The sequence below is a fragment of the Echiichthys vipera genome, assembly GCF_963691815.1.
Source record: "Echiichthys vipera genome assembly, chromosome: 11".
Lineage (NCBI taxonomy): Eukaryota > Metazoa > Chordata > Actinopteri > Perciformes > Trachinidae > Echiichthys > Echiichthys vipera.
The window spans coordinates 19,106,645-19,123,103 of NC_139836.1; the positions used below are offsets into that span (position 1 = coordinate 19,106,645).

Here is a 16,459-nt window from a genome sequence, read left to right on the forward strand (position 1 = left end):
AGGTGATGTTACTGTAAGTGGATACAGTAGGTTCTCTGTTGACGGACGGACTAGATGTATCAAAAACAGGATATTCCCTGCAAAATTTTGACATCTTTGTCCAGAGAGAGACTTCCATTAGAGTGTTCAGTTCAATCGTCCTGGCACATCATATTTTAGTTTGACATTTTAATGGAATCTGTTCAGTATTACTGTGGCTCAAAATTGAAGAGGTGCTTGTGTCTATCAAAGAACTGTTCTTTTGTCATAAAGATGATGGATCAGCTTATAATGACCAGGCTGATGTTGTGTGGCTGAACATCTGCAAAGCACATTGGGCTGTTATTGGAAGGAAAACAGTGTTGCTTTTTTTTTCTTTCCTTTTTTATCCTTGCGTGACATTTCTGTGCTTGTTTTTTGTCAGATTGAGGAGGACACATGGCAGAAGTATTACCTAGAAGGGGTGGCTAATGAGATGTACACAGAGTATTTGTCCAGTGCCTTTGTTGGCCTTACCTTCCCCACTGTCTGTGAGTAAGTATCGCTCTTCCTCACTCAGCAAGCCCCACTGTGACTGGTTACGGCTAGCAATTCTGACACGATGAAAGAAAGACAAGATGTGAATTTTCAAAGGTTTTTGAACACATCAGTCATTTGCTTATACACTGCTGTCCTCTAACGAATGCACTTGTTTTACAGGCTGTGTTATGTGAAGCTGAAGCTGTTGCTTATTGCCATCGAATACAAGTCTGAGCAGAGAGAGAGCAGGTTTGTTTGCATCTACAACTGTCTTAAAAGTGAACTACTGTGTGACTCTGTCAAATAGATTTTCTAATGAAATATATTTTACCCCCCCCCCCCCACAGTTGATCTTCACATTACATTTGGTGACATGAACTTGGTGAATGACATTTGAATGGTAGTGTGCCAATATGAGCATCAGTAACAATGCTCAGCTAGAGCAACAACACAGCTAGAGAGTATTCAGAGAGCACAGTCACTAAATTCTCATGTACCACCACAGTATAAATTTGCAATCATTTTCATTGGCTCTACACCAAAAATTAATCACTTATTCCTTGCCCTCATAGCCATTACATTGATCAACATTTAATTTTTTTGAATATCCTGCTATTTGGCAAATGACTGTATGCCCTTGATGGAGGTACCTCCATGGCTACCAGTCTTTTTAATTTTTTTTATTTTACCAGGGTAAAGGTATTAGGTAACTGTACTGCAATGACATACTGTACATTTGCTTTTTGTCTTACTTTAAGTATATTGTGCTGTCAGCTCAGAGCATAAACAGTATGGTTCAGATACATTCACACCTAAATCACCAGGTTGCTGCACATTCTAATTTAATGTCATGTTTTTCCTGAATTTGATTCTATTGTGTCCTTGTTCAGTCTGTATGATAACCACTAACTCTACATCAGTGTCAGTCTTATCATAAATAACAACATGAAGTTCTATTTTTCAGTAGTTTCAATTGCCAAATGTCACTCACCCTTCACCATTCACCTGCGTCAAATGTTTTTGTGTACTGTACAGACAGGGCTGCATGGCAAATTATTCTCATTTCAACAGTACAAGAAACCACACTTTAATTATTTCTGACATGATGACATTTCTAGGTGTGTACATATTTGATCCCATACTTGAATTTAACTCTGAGCACTACTTTTTGTCTGTTGTCTCAATTCGTTCAAGCTAGTTGAGTTATTCAAAATACTTTTTTGTAATGATTTTCATGACACAATAAAAATGTGTTTTTTCTCATACCTACAGCTATTTTCTAGATGCATTTTTTTTAGTGCCATTTGATTTAATCACACCCATGTCAAAAGATAAAATCAAAACTAATTTATCTTTATAGTAAAAGTTTCTTTTAGGTGCAAGAATGTCACTATCGGGAAAGCATGGAATACATTATTTGTGTGTGCAGACCTGCGCTACATATCATTATATAAGGCATACTACTAAATAGGCTAATAACTAGAAAACAGTCACATTCTCCTCTACTTTTATGTTCATGATAACTGTTTGATTTGAGATGTTTTCTTGTTGTTTGCAGAAGCCGAAAGCGGTATGCCCTCTACCTTATCTTACTTCCAAAGTTCAACCCAATCTTCACCACTTTAAAGCTTCTGACTTTGGGAGTTTCCCCAAGGATATTTTTCCAAACCCTATCTCGCAGGCCTCTTTTTCTAACTCATTTTTATGGTGTCCCTTGTGCTCAATGCACTAACTTCTTTGCAGGCAGAGAGGATAGATCAATTGGATATGTTTGTAGAAGTGTTGTTTCTTTGTCTTTGCTGTTGTCGGTGTACCAAGGCCAAACGCTCACCCTCTCCATATCTACCACTTATTTGATCTTTTCAGTTTTTCCTTTACCAGTCCTTTGCTTAGTTTATTTATCTCACTTTCAGTTCTTTTTCGGTGTTGCTCAGTTTTTACCCTACTGTATGTTTACTTTGCCAAGCTAATTATTCCACTCATGGTGTTTTTTTTTCAAATCAAAGCTTCACTGTTCTTTGACTCAGAATCAGTGAGGAGTTTGTCTACACATATCTTAGACCTAAAATGTGTTGATAAGCACTGATAATCTGTTGTTCTAAGTTTTGGATTTAATCTTAAATCTGAGTATCCGCCATTGCTGTAGTCAGTGGCTGATATAATAACATGTCTTTTTCTTCATGGTTTTATTACATCAGCAGCACCGCACCAATCTTGTTTTTATTTTTATTTTTTCATTATTTCACACACTAGGTGGGCATGGAGCTGCATTGAGTTTATCCAGACCGAAATTTAATAATCACAGGCAACAATGTTCACAAATGTTCCTCATTTCACTTTTGCATTCCATCACCCTCTCATGGTTTCAGTGCTAAATGTTTATCCATCTGTGCATGTCTGTGTGTCTGGTTTATTACTGGTGTGATTACCATAAGAGGGATAGTGTGTCTGTGTGTGTGTGTGTGTGTGTGTGTGTGTGTGTGTGAGAATGTGCATTTCGTGCGTCTCAGCCACTATGTACAGTCATACTTGTGCGTCTCTCGAGTAGATGTTTTTAAATGAGGTCACTTCCTGTCAGTTTGGTGTTTGAGAAACAATCCAACTGCACAGAAGTTACTGCAACCGTCTGCATCTACGTACCTGTCCTTATATCTGTACTGCAGTGGCTATGCCTTTCTGTTTAATTATTGTCCTTTTCATGCTGTATGGTAACTGCATGCTATGACACTATCACACAGGGTGTTTAATGCTTGCTTTGTTGCTCACAATATGAGGTTTTGATGCTTTTTAAGATTCTATTCAGCAGTCTGCACCTGAGCGAAGAAAGGATAGACACTCCTCTAAAATCTCAGATTTGGGCAGCAATGTTTGTGGAACTTTCTTGATTTGATCTGTTTCTGTCATTTCCTTTCACTAAAAAGCATGCCAGGCGTAACGCCTGTTTACTTCTCTGGGGGCCATTCAATCTGAGTGAATGTTAGATGCTATTTTACTTATTGAAAAGAAAATAGTGGAAGAAAAAAAAATCTGATCTGCATGACTGGTACAATTTGATCCAGCCCGATGGATTCAATTGCTCCCTTAGTGGTTTTTGTTTATTTTCTCCAATGTAGCCTTTTCCAGAGCCCAGAGGAAAGATGTAGTAAGATAGATGTTTTCTCGGAGGTACTACTTCAATTCTGTACCCAGTGTACACAGTAATAATACAAATATAAAACACGTAGTTACTAAAATATTAGAAAATAGTTATTTAAAGGTCCTATATTGCAAAAATGAGATTTCCATGTCTTTTTATGACTCAGCGGCAGCGACAGCCATGGCCAGAGACACTATGTTTTTGGTTTTCAATCTTGTGTAAGTGATATCTCAGGAACTGGAGGGATTTTCTTCAAGTTTGGCACAAACGTCCACTTGGACTCAGGGATGCACTGATTAGATTTTAGAGGTCAAAGGGGTTACTGTGACCTCATGTTTATCCCATTCTTGTGCACGTAATATCTCAGGATTACCTTGAGGGATTTTTTTTCTTGAACTCAAGAATGAATGAAGTTAAGATTTAATAGCTAAAAGGTCAAAGTCACTGTGAACTCCCAAAACCCATTATTGGCAATTTCTCAAGAATTCCTACGCTAATTCTAAAACCATTTCACCCAAATGTCTAATAGTAAGGTCAGCTTCGCTGTGATGCCATGATGTTCTACAAAAACTAGTTTCTGTCTATTATTCACAGCCCTAACTCAGGAACCAAAATATACACTTCAAACCTTTTATTCAATTCCTTCAAAATCTTTGCTACAGATGCAATCTAAGTCTTGACAGACTATGTTGTAAACTGCAACTTGACATAATGTGTATCAAAACACGCAATCCATAGAGGAATGCACACAGGCCTTATTCAGAAACTGTGCCTTCAAATGAGTCCCAAGAACTTCTATACGTTTGTGATGTCACAACTAAACTATAAATAGGTATGAAGTGCTGCTACTGTCACTCCTTGGCTGCAATGGCGAGCCACATAATGAGTTATATTATAACAAATTGACAAAAGTTTTAGTTAAAAATGGAGTAAATTAAAAAAAAGAATCAATAGTTCTTCATCTTTCATCTGGGCTCGTCGTACTTTGAAGAAGTGTGATCTTTAGAGGTTTGTGGGATCAGTATTTTAATTTCTTAGTTCACTCTCACATCATTGATGATTGTTGCCGACAGGTAACCATTAATGACCAGGGTGTGTGTGTGTGTGTGAGCGTACAGTATGTGTGTGTGGTGTCTACTCTTTGTCTCAGTCTAATTAATGGGGAATGATACAGCCAGTGCTTAGAGTATTAAACCAAGTCCCACTCTTAATAAAAATGGTTTGACTTAGTTGTTCTGTTTTGGTGCAGCTGATGTTCAGAATGCCGTAATACATTTTTATTATAGTCGTGTCTTCAGATATAAATATAATAACTGTAATATCAAATTTTTAAGTCCATATTGACTTTGGGGGACATGCATTCTAATTATTTTCACACTATAATTAAATGGAGCAAAGTCACATCTGATTTTAATAAGCGTTAGTCAACCTAGAGTAATCCTACAGACTATAGCAGAGTCACTGAGTAGAAAAAGCTTTGCATCCTGAACAAAAAGAGCTGTTCATTCCCTTGCATCCCACTGTCAATTAATAACTGAGATAACAACTAACTGTACATTATCTTTACTACTGCCATGTCTCAGTGGCCATCACAACATTTGTTCTGATTAGATGACTGTATTTGAGTGCTGACACTAAAACCACTCCATAGCCATAATTTTAATTCTTTCTGCCCTTGTCCCTTTTCTCTTACATCTCTGTCCCTCCTGTTCTCACCCTGGGGCAAACCAGTACCATTTTGTAAAGAAAAGAATTAAAATTCAATGTGCACTCATACTCTTCTGTATTATGTCCATTCATTTGACTATCACATCAGCAAATTGCCCAATTATATGCTTTGATAATAAGTACTAGACAAGCTCCTAAAGGTTTAGCACAGGATGATGTGTTTAGAATGATGCAACAAAAAAGAAAAAAAAACAAAACTGTCCTAATAAGGGCAGTGCAGGTCCGATAAACGGCTTCAACGAGTCTGTGTACCATTCCTCTTGATTAGCATGGTGTGTGCATGAGTGTTGTCCAGAAAATAATGAGCATGATGTGTCTTATTTCTCTGAATACCCAGCATCCTCATCAACCCGGGCAACCATGTCAAGATGCAGGAGGGAACACTGGGATTCTTTATCGCCAGTGATGCCAAAGAAGTAAAGAGGTAATCGAGCCATCCTGATGAACAGCTGATCATTTACCATGTCAAATACCCCTTTTTGAAACGTGTTTTTCTTCCTTTGCTGCGTCACTCTTAGGGCATTTTTCTACTGCAAAGCTTGTCATGATGACATCACAGACCCTAAGCGGATCAAGAAGTGTGGATGCAAACGACGTGAGTTGCTGAGCCTTTATTTTCGACCCATGCACCCACACCCCTCTTTTCCTTCTCCTCACTCCAAAATCTACCTGTGGGTCTGTCTGTCTGTCTGTCCGTCTCATTATACTTAAGATTTTACTTGTTTGAACACTAATATTATACCTCTCATTGTGTCATTGTTAATCTGTACCGTGGCACTGTGTTTTTAAAGGTAATATATGTTTTCACACCATTATACCCTTTAGGAAAGTGTTTATTATGGGTCCCATTTGAACTTCCATAACATCCATTATTCCTAGTTGAAATGTACAGTAGGTATCATGTTTCAGTGTTTTCTTTTCTGGTTGAATCACTACTTCATCCACACAAACTGAGAATGTATAGTTGTGTATGAAATGGTAGCACTTTACATTACAGCTTGGTAATAACATGGTAAAATCTTGATAATAAAAAGTTAATGATTAAATTATACCTTGTAAATACCGAAGTAATAACCAGGTAATGGGGGATGATGAATTTCCGCATTATAATCGGGTAATTACCAATATTTATTTCCAAGTAATTTCATGTGATTTTGAAAGTCTTCCACTGATAGTAGCATATAATATCGAACATCGACCTATACCTCATTATTATCAGGTTATTACCCCATTATTGTTACAGTATTGCCATTTTTTCATCCAAACATTGCACTGATATGACAATTTTATTGTTAGCAATTTTCTAATTAATAACATTTGTTTGCTGTTTTTGGCCCCTTGTAACACTGTTTCACAAATGTAAGTCTAATATATACCCATTGTCAATACCAAACTATTACATTAATTAAATGGTTATGACTAAGTTATTACCTCTTTGTTATCAAACTATTAATATGTTATTACCAAGCTGTAATGTAAAGTGCTACCAATGAAATTTAGAAAGTAAGAACAGTGAGCTTACATACTGCCCCTCTTACTATCCAATAGATTTTTGGAACACATATTCACAATAATGCATGCACAATTCCATATCTCCTTCCAACTTAAATTGCATAAATACCTTTTATTCTGTTTACTCTTTTTGAGACTATTGAGCTCTGTCACTGTGCTCTTAATTGCTACATTTAAGACATTTCACAATTCACAAATGAACCTGTCAAATGGATAGTTTCCCCTTTGTATTTATGCAGACATAACATCAGCAATAAGACAGGAACACATAAATATAACCTGACCTCTGTACACTGTCACTTGTCAGGACATTTTAGCCACAGGATTAATAATTCAGTTGAATATACCATATTTCCACAAAAGGTCAGAGACAGTTACTGTAAGCAGCCTGTTATAGAGCCTGGTTTTAAAATGGATACCCACCATTTCCTTTCCTTTTCTTTCCTTCTTTTGTCTGTGTCATCTCAATTATTCAGACAATATCTTGCTCTACCAGCTCAATAGAATCAACATAGCCTTCAAAATCTATTTTCATTTTAAAAATACAGTTTACTGTTTATTTTTTTTAATATCTTCAAGTGTCACACCCACATGATGGACATGGCGCTATGTTTTATCCATTTATCCAGTTTCCAACAAGAGAGTCGCATTTAGACAGATGACAGTTCCATTACTGCAATGGAAGTCTGTCTTACAGTATGTTCTGTTCTATCATGTTTTGTTCTCTTCTGTTATTTTTTTCCCCATGTTTCTTCATGACCAGTGACACACTTTTGATGTATTTTCTTCCCTGCTGCCATTGGAAAACACCACTTTATTTTAACTACTAACTGGTAGTGATTTATTGTGAGTAAAAAGAAAATGGCTGTACTATTACCCAGAGTGCAGTGCAAGTGTTTTTTTCCTCTTCAGAAAGTAGTATACTGTATATATGTTGCATGTACCAGTGTAACTTCTGCATCCCTCTCCTCGCCTCTCATTTCTACACTGTGCTCAGACCAGACCAGAACCAAATCAGCTGAAATTAAGCACACACCAGCATCAGGCCTCCTCATCATAGGCCCAGTCAGCTGATGTTCTCGCTAGTTGGAAATGACAATTAAATAGAGTGTGACTTAATCGGATGTGGCCGGGGAGCTCTGCAGTTTTTCCTCACTATTTGATCATCAAACCAAACTTATATTTGGCATTTGGAAGCCAATCTGCCACAAGTCTAATGTCATTACCCATGATTAACCTCCTTATAGTGTCATGCTCCAAGAAAGTACAAAAGGAACGTAATAAAAATCTGAGATGTCATACAGTAATCATAGATTTAGAAGAGCCAACACACAGGGAAGACATCTTACAAGAACCATTGAGGTTTAAATTGATCTGCTTTCTGTCAAAGGAGGTTTTGTGTATGGCTGTACTTTCAGAGAGCAGAAAATGTCCTTGTGGGAAGTTCTGCAAATCCTAACGAGCTACGTTGCCAAAACACAATCAAAACAATCTGGTCTCCCCTTTGCCCTGCCTCTCTGTGATCTCAGCCACTTTCTAAACTCCGGGTCCTCGCCCTGCTCTGGCTGAGGTTTCAGAGATCTTCAGTCCCTCTCAGATTTGAAATGTCACCTCACCAGTCTTGTGCATTTCAAATTAGGACAGTTGTTGGGCCTTTTTTTTTTTTTTTTACTCGCTCTACTGGATGAAGTCCACTAGCAATACAGTATTACTTGTCATAGCGATAGATTGCCACTAGATGGTGATGCTGTGCCAGAGTTATGTCCAGTAAAAGGATATTCAAATGGTGATGTCTGTAGAGGAAACTTAAATCGCCTGAAACCTGTTCAGCAGAAATGCAAGGATCACATTGGTTTGTTTTTGTGCCTTGGGATAATGAATTTAATCCAAACTGAATCTACAGTTTGACAAATTCATCATCCTGAGTTTGTTTCGTCACTTTGTAATGTTTTGTTCATACGATAATGGTGCAGTTAGGGTTTGGTGAAGGCTGTGTGTTTGTGCAGAAAGGCTGCCTTTTCAAGGGAAAAAGCATTTGTCTTCTGCACTCTTATTGCCTCCACTACAATACGTTAGTGTGTCTGTTATCGCTCAAAAGTTCAACTCTTGAGCTACTGTAACAGTATAATTTTCCTTGCACTCTTGCTGAATAAGGAAGCTTTAGGTGGATATATATATATATATATATATATATCACGGTGGTGCTTTCTTTGGGACATCCTTCGTATTCAACATACTGTAGTGCCCTGATAGCTTCTGTTTGAGTATGTTGGGCCATGGTGGATTGTAGGAGATGGGGACTGATTGAACCCACGCAGACAGTTAATCAGGGCAGCCGTCATGTTGAATTTTCATTTAGGAATGCCCTGAAATGAACACCTTATCATTCATGGCCAGAATCTGGGTATTTGTGAAGTCAGAAGTCAAGGACATTGTCTCTGTGTGTGTGTGTGTGTGTGTGTGTGTGTGTGTGTGTGTGTGTGTGTGTGTGTGTGTGTGTGTGTGTGTGTGTGTGTGTGTGTGTGTGTGTGTGTGTGTGTGTGTGTGTGTGTGTGTGTGTGTGTGTGTGTGTGTGTGTGTGTGTGTGTGTGTGTGTGTGTGTGTGTGTGTGTGTGTGTGTGTGTGTGTGTGACTGGGTGTGTGTGTGTGTGACTGGGTGTGTCTATGTGTCTTGTGTTTTCCATTACTCCCCTTCCATGTGTCAGTAATCTACATTGTAAACATACATACACTGTGGTCCGAATGCCTAGGCAAAAACTCTGAAGTTAATACATTTTAGCATGGAGTGCTAGCCTCGCTGCACCTTGTCTGCCATACCCCTGAACTGTTTCAACACTGTAAACAGTTATCTCTGTACCTCTCCTTGTTGCTAAGACCAAAACCTTTCTGCATGCTATTTACATGCACATTAGGCACATGTGCATGCCACAGGATAGAACAGTCCCTGATGCCTTCATCCCATGGGTTATGATCTGCATTTCCCATTCTTTCTTTGACCAGAAGCTTCAACATATTACTTCATTCTAGATCTTATTTTCCAATGTGACTCAGAGTCAAATATACTGAAAGTGTCTCTGTAAAGGTGCCAGACAGTACTCGTCTGCTGTCTGTTTGCACCTTAGTAATGAGAGAATGGGGGCCAGGGACTGTTTCTGCCCAGAGTCACAGCAATCTAGATGTGCTACTCTGGGGACTTTCACTCCTACCTCCCTCGGGTTTCAGAGCTTCACACACACGTACAAACACACACACACACACAAACACACACACACAGTTTTGGGGTTGCAGGCTGACTAGTTAAGGAGTTCATTGTTGTGTAATACTTACAACTTTCCCATTCAGTCTTACCTGAACATTATGACATTGGTGTTGATTCTTGTAAATATACAGTATGTACAGTATAACAGTTATGATGCAGGCCCACTCACTCATTAGTAACAAATGTTAGTGTGACCACCAATCCCTGTGTTTTAGACATAACATACATGCAAGATTTGGCAAACTAAACAAAATTCACAACTTACCTAGTATAAATCAGATGCAGAAATGTGATTGTGAATGCCTTACCCCCATCATTTTATCCAATGAGACTGGATTTGGAAATGCCAGAAGATTAATCTACTTATTTACAAGTTTTGTCCCCTAATTACACTGAGTGGAGACAATTAAAAAATATATAAAAGCATATTTAATGGCTCTATCACAATTTTACCTCATAAATCTGAAGCATATGGATAATACAAGTCGAAGCTGAAAATAATACATTTCTGCTTCTCAACCAATCAAAATTACCCCCCCCCCCCCCCCGATACAAACATGATGAAACATTACATTTTAAATTATTATACAGCTGACAACTTCAGGATAGTGGTACAGTAGCACAAGTAAGTATAATTAATTTAGCAAAAATGACATTGGCAAAGAATCACTTTTTACAAACATTTACACCCTTTGTCTGGACTCGCCACTAATGCACACATGCACACATGCACATTAGAGTGAAGCTTTCCTTGGGGGGAGTGGAGCAGTGAAAATACAGGTTATTAATATACAGTTGCATGAATTGGCCCGTCTTGCCAGTAGAATAGTGCGATGCCTTGGACAGAGCTACAGCTGCATGATGGGATACAGGTACGTGATCCACTCCTTTAGCCAAACGGATAGAGGATGTACAAATGTATGACACATTGTATGAGGTTTGCTGCTGAAGACATTGCTCATGCTTCTCTTCCCTGAATGCCTCCCTCCCTCTCTTCTTTCTCCTTACCCCTCTTTCCCACTGTTATAGTTTTGCCTTTTGACCTGTTACAGCCTTAGCACACAGCTTGACCTCTCTAGACTATGTATCAATGTGAACAAAAAGTAATGATCTGGGATTTGTTTCTTATAGTATTGCTATAATATGTCCAAATTTGACTTTCTCAGATAAGAAATAAAAAAAAGAAGAGGAATTAATTGAACGACTTGTTGGATTTTTAAAAAATTCTGGGCGCTTCTAGTGTGTTGATTTAATTTGGGGCTCAAGTCTGTGGGAGCAGGTAGGCTAAGGCTTGCACTTTCTGATGAAGTTACCTTCCGACTTCCCCTTGGATGAATATTTCTCCTTTTGCCATTAACCTGCTGCTTTTCCTCTCCTCTCATCCCAAAACACGACTGTAGCCAAGATGTCCTTCTACAAAAGAATGAAACTGGCATGTTGTTTTGATTGCGGCTGTTCAGAGCAAGACTGCTCTTGCATGTCAGGCAGTGTACATAGTAACATGGACACCCTTCAGAGGGCCTACCCACTTTCCTCTGTCTCTGTTCATGATTGCGCAACCACTTTACGTGCCTGTAAGTTACACCGCCCAACACATGCTGTTACATGTCTGTGGTGTGTGCTCCGTTTGTATTGTACCATGCAGAGGTACTGTAAGTGTTTGTGTGTGTCTGTGATGTTGTCTATGTGGTGTGATGCGTTAACTGTGACTCCATAGTTTTGTGTAGCTGTGGCGTGTATGAGTTTATTATTTTTATTCAGCAATGTTTTGTTATCTATCTATCAGTCTATCTGTCTATCTATCTATCTATCTGTCTAATCTTATCTCCTCTCTTCAGTCTTCTAATTTTCCTTGTTATTATATTATTTATTATTTCGTTATTTGTAGCTGTGTTTCATCAGTATTTTTCAGTTATTCATCATTTTCACACTATTCTGTTTGCCTTCATGAGTGTAATATGTATGGTTGGTACAGTAAATGGTGGTGTGGCTCTGTGGTGCTGCTGTACTGTACAGGTGTAGGTGTTACTGTACTGTTACTGTAGGTGTTAGAAATGTGGCTACCGCTTGCTGCATCAGTCATGCAGTTGTGTTATAATATGACTATTGGAGTTGATGTGTTTTGAACTGTTTAAGGTAAGATGTCCGTGTGCATAAACAAAAATGGAACATAATATTTTATTTACATTCACTGTTTTCCGTTTGTACACTTTTCAGTTAAAGCAGCTTTGCGTCTGTTTCTTTTTTTCTTTTGCATTTGACTTAACCTTACCAAGCGACCGAGCAGCGTTTTTAGATTCACTTTAATCCTGAAGATATGAGAAAATCACTTCTGAGGCAGTGTTTTGAAGATTTCTAACAGTCTTGCAGAGCCTTATAAATGAGGAGCAGGGCACAGATATTAAAACACATTTTTATTGGTGACACTGGTTCAGGAAAGTAACTAATAATACCTCAAGCTACTGAAATGCTTGTTCACTCTTTTAAGCAATCAGAGAAGAACACACACACACACAGAAAATTACACAGATGAAATTACATTTCACTGCATAAAATGTCCTGCTTAGCCCCCGATCTCAATTTTTTGAAATGGTCTTAATAGTTTATCTCTCTCCTGCAGTCTTTAACAGTCTACGATACAGACTGAACAATTACAAGGAAGGACAAAAAAATTTGGGAGGAGAGAGGGGTTCTGTAGGGTAGGTGAGAGAAAATAGGGTAAAGTCTAAGTCATGAAATGATAACTACAAAACTGTGATAGTTGACCTGAACAAGAAAAGGTAGGAGGGCAAAAACTCCTGGAAGATCCCCCTCCTTTCGAGTTTCCTTTTGAGTGGATGGGAAATGCTAAATTGTCTGTCAATTACACATGGCAGCAAAAGACCTCGCTATCAAAGCCTTTGGTTCAGAGTTACAGATCTGATTTCCTTCTCAACATTCTCCCACCGTCTGCCGACTCAGCCTAGATTAGTGTCAAACATGCCGTGATGAGTTTGGCTTGGCCTCTTGTAGTTCGGCCTGCGCTGATATCCCTCGGTACCAATTACTGGCCATTACATGGTTACTGATCTCACTTCTCCCTCAACCCCCTGTAGGATATTAGGAAAAGCTTTCTCTGTCTTAGATTTCTTTTCCTTTTTAACTCTGTCTTTGTCTGAACAAAGTGAGTTTAGTAAAGAAGGGCATTGGGCTTTGTCAGTCAGGGATTGTTGGATTTCCTCTACCCATTTTCCCCTTTTTCCCCGTCAGACTGAGAGGATAAGACTTCTTTATCCATGATGACTTCATGCTCTTGTACATCTAAACCACATTTATCTAGCCTGAGTACTTGGATAATTGATTTCTTGGATAGCACTCGTTCATTTAATTCACCCTTTGTTCTGTTGCAAATCACATTCCGACCACACACACACAGTGCAACACAGACACCTAATAAATGGTGGCATAAACTTATGTGTTCCTTTATGGGCTTCAATTATACAATATGTAATTAATAATATATTTTTTCAAGTATGGGGTTTAGTGAGAAATGTGATGTTCTGGTGAAAATGGATAGACTCCTTGTGCACACAGCTAACTCATTTAATGCAGTCTTCTGTTACTAGAAATCATTCAGAAAAATTCTGCAGTTTGGTCAGGCATTGAATTGTTGGAGTGAAAATAAAATGAGGCCTGAGCTTGTGTTAGAGGGGGAAACTTTTGTAGAAAAAAAGATGAAAGATGGTAGAGTTGAGCAGTTTCTACCACTTGTAAATAGTAAAAATATATATAATTAAAGCACAAATAATAATAAGTAGAGTAGGGTACAAAATAGAGTTCCCCCCTGTGTGGTTGTGTATACTGATTGTTGTCTTCAACTATTTACATTTAAAAACATTACCAGCAGTTTTTCCGAGTAGTTAAGCTGAATCAGACATTTTTTTTGGTCTGTATATTAGTTACAAATGGTCTATTTTTGTGACCTGACCATCGCTTCCTTCAGTGAGAAAAGCTAGAGACGAGACAGGTTTTATATAATGGAGAGGCTGAAAGCTTTCACAAAGCTGGGCTATGGACAAGGGTTGGGGACCCAGGGCTCAGGAGATGCTTTTGGCTAGTCCACAGCCTTCTGGGCTTTGTGTGTGTGTGTGTGTGTGTGTGTGTGTGAGTGTGTGAGTGTGTGAGTGTGTGAGTGAGTGTGTGAGTGAGTGTGTGAGTGAGAGTGTGTGTGTGTGTGTGTGTGTGTGTGTGTGTGTGTGTGTGTGTGTGTGTGTGTGTGTGTGTGTGTGTGTGTGTGTGTGTGTGTGTGTGTGTGTGTGTGTGTGTGTGTGTGTGTGTGTGTGTGTGTGTGTGTGTGTGTGTGTGTGTGTGTGTGTGTGTGTGTGTGTGTGTGTGTGTGTGTGTGTGTGTGTGTGTGTGTGTGTGTGTGTGTGTGTGTGTGTGTGTGTGTGTGTGTGTGTGTGTGTGTGTGTGTGTGTGTGTGTGTGTGTGTGTGTGCATCTCATTGCAGGGGACCTTATCTATCCTGACACGGAAATTATGTTTGCATTTTCATTTTCCCAGCCCTGCTGGTCCATCACCAAACTTGCCCTGACAGCTCCTGTCCACCAGGCAGGCTTGCCCCCGCCCAGCCTACCCCCTCTACCCTCTGTCCTATGCCGCCTCGCTACGCCCCAGATGCTAGCCAGTTATTCTGCCGCCTCTATGGTGCGGGTAGATTGCTGGAGACAGATGCCAGGGCCACTGTGGGTCCCTGTTTGAGGATCTGTGTCATAGGCCAGCCCTGGGCCCTCACTTTGACCTTTACTGCTGGAAGAGACTCTGGGAAAGAGTGGGGAGTGTCAGCAGTTCAGAGCTCAGTTCAAGTGCACACTGTACCAGTGCTTCTATTGGTACCAGTCTTCAGTACCTCCTCAGTCAAGGTCATAAACTATAATTCCCAGATAATTAATAGCTCTGGCATAAGTGGAGACCTTGGTCAACCCTTTTTAAAGAACAACCCTAGAGATTTAAAAGTTTCCCGTTTTAAAAAAAAAGATCCATTTGTGCAAGAGATGCGGACTGCATGTAAAGATCAAGTGTCTTTGCATTTGCTCTGTAAGTGCAGCTGTTCTGGGTAGCAAGTGTCTGCTGTCTTTGATTTGGACGTCTACATGCACTCAAGTTGTTGTCTTTGTTCCCCGTGGTGGCTTTATGTGTTCGATCTACAGACCTCACAATGCTCATCTCGTCAAAATGTAAAACGTCAAAGCATTTAACACGTTTTTCAAATGAGAAGAGTTACGTTGTTGAATCTACCAGTGAAACTGTGTAACCTCCAATTTAGCTTTTTTGAAATTCTGTATAAAGTCAGCCATTAGTCTGTCATTACATCTCATTACAAGTTGAGTACACTTTCCTAAAAGCATGGCTCACTCTGAGAATGGACAGCTCATTTCATTCAACTGTCTGCCTATTTTGTGTAATCAAGTCGTTTTTTAATGATCACCACCATTAGGCTTTTACATAATTTTTTAATTATTTGTACTTTTCATTTTTGGTTTATGCCCTCATACCTTTTACTGATAGTACTTCATTATAGTTATATTTCCATCCTCCGCTCTTATGTTGATGTCTCTATTTCCTAATGTACCAGTTTCAGTACATCCTTTCTCCCCCTGTGTGACTTGCCACTTGTCTTTGCATTCTCCTCAGCCAAATATAAGTATAATGGATATGTCAGATCACGTAAGTGTGTTTCTCTGTCCTTCTCCATTCTACTCCAGCTCTGTGTTTAGCCTGTAGACCCCTCACTATGTCATGTAACCTAATTAGTACTGATGCTTTGCTTTAGTATTTGCTTTGTTGTCCCTTTTTCCTTTAGAATATACTTATGTTGTCTTGTGTCTTCTACAGAGACAAAGTAAACTCAAAGTTTAACCAGTGCTGAATTCAATGTTTAACTTAACTGAACAGACTGTTTATTCTAACTTCAATATATTTTCAGGAGATTAAAGTAATAAGTTCCTGGTATTGATAACAACTGAAATAAATTATTTTGTGTTTCATAATACCATGTAGATCTATAAAATATTCTTTTTGTATTGTGCTGCATGTAGCAGCAGATGGCGCTACAACACCAGGGAACACTGGAAGTCAGAAAGAGGCTGGCGTTCGATTCAAAGCTGATTGCAATTTAGGTAAATCTTTGGTAAATAATTGTTAAATGCATTGCTTTTTACTTTACTGGTTAAGAATAAAATATAGTTTTGAAATGCTATCTGTCACCTCTAACATTTTAAATGTATATTTTTATTCAATGTATTTGTTCTCATTAAGCATATTGATATTGAAGATATTTTTTGTTT

At 38.8% G+C, this 16,459-nt stretch overlaps 1 protein-coding gene across 1 annotated transcript in view; it reads left to right on the forward strand.

The window, feature by feature from the left end:
* Positions 1-16,459, forward strand: part of LOC310953813 (calcium-activated potassium channel subunit alpha-1a) — a gene marked incomplete at its 5' end in the record, with an annotated part of 133,188 nt that overhangs the window by 91,022 nt on the left and 25,707 nt on the right. The window contains 6 exons of the mRNA XM_083923023.1: positions 404-513; positions 679-786; positions 5,700-5,786; positions 5,881-5,957; positions 15,807-15,839; positions 16,211-16,291. Of these exons, the coding sequence (XP_083779149.1) occupies positions 404-513; positions 679-786; positions 5,700-5,786; positions 5,881-5,957; positions 15,807-15,839; positions 16,211-16,291 (496 nt within the window). The remainder of the gene's footprint in view (positions 1-403; positions 514-678; positions 787-5,699; positions 5,787-5,880; positions 5,958-15,806; positions 15,840-16,210; positions 16,292-16,459) is intronic.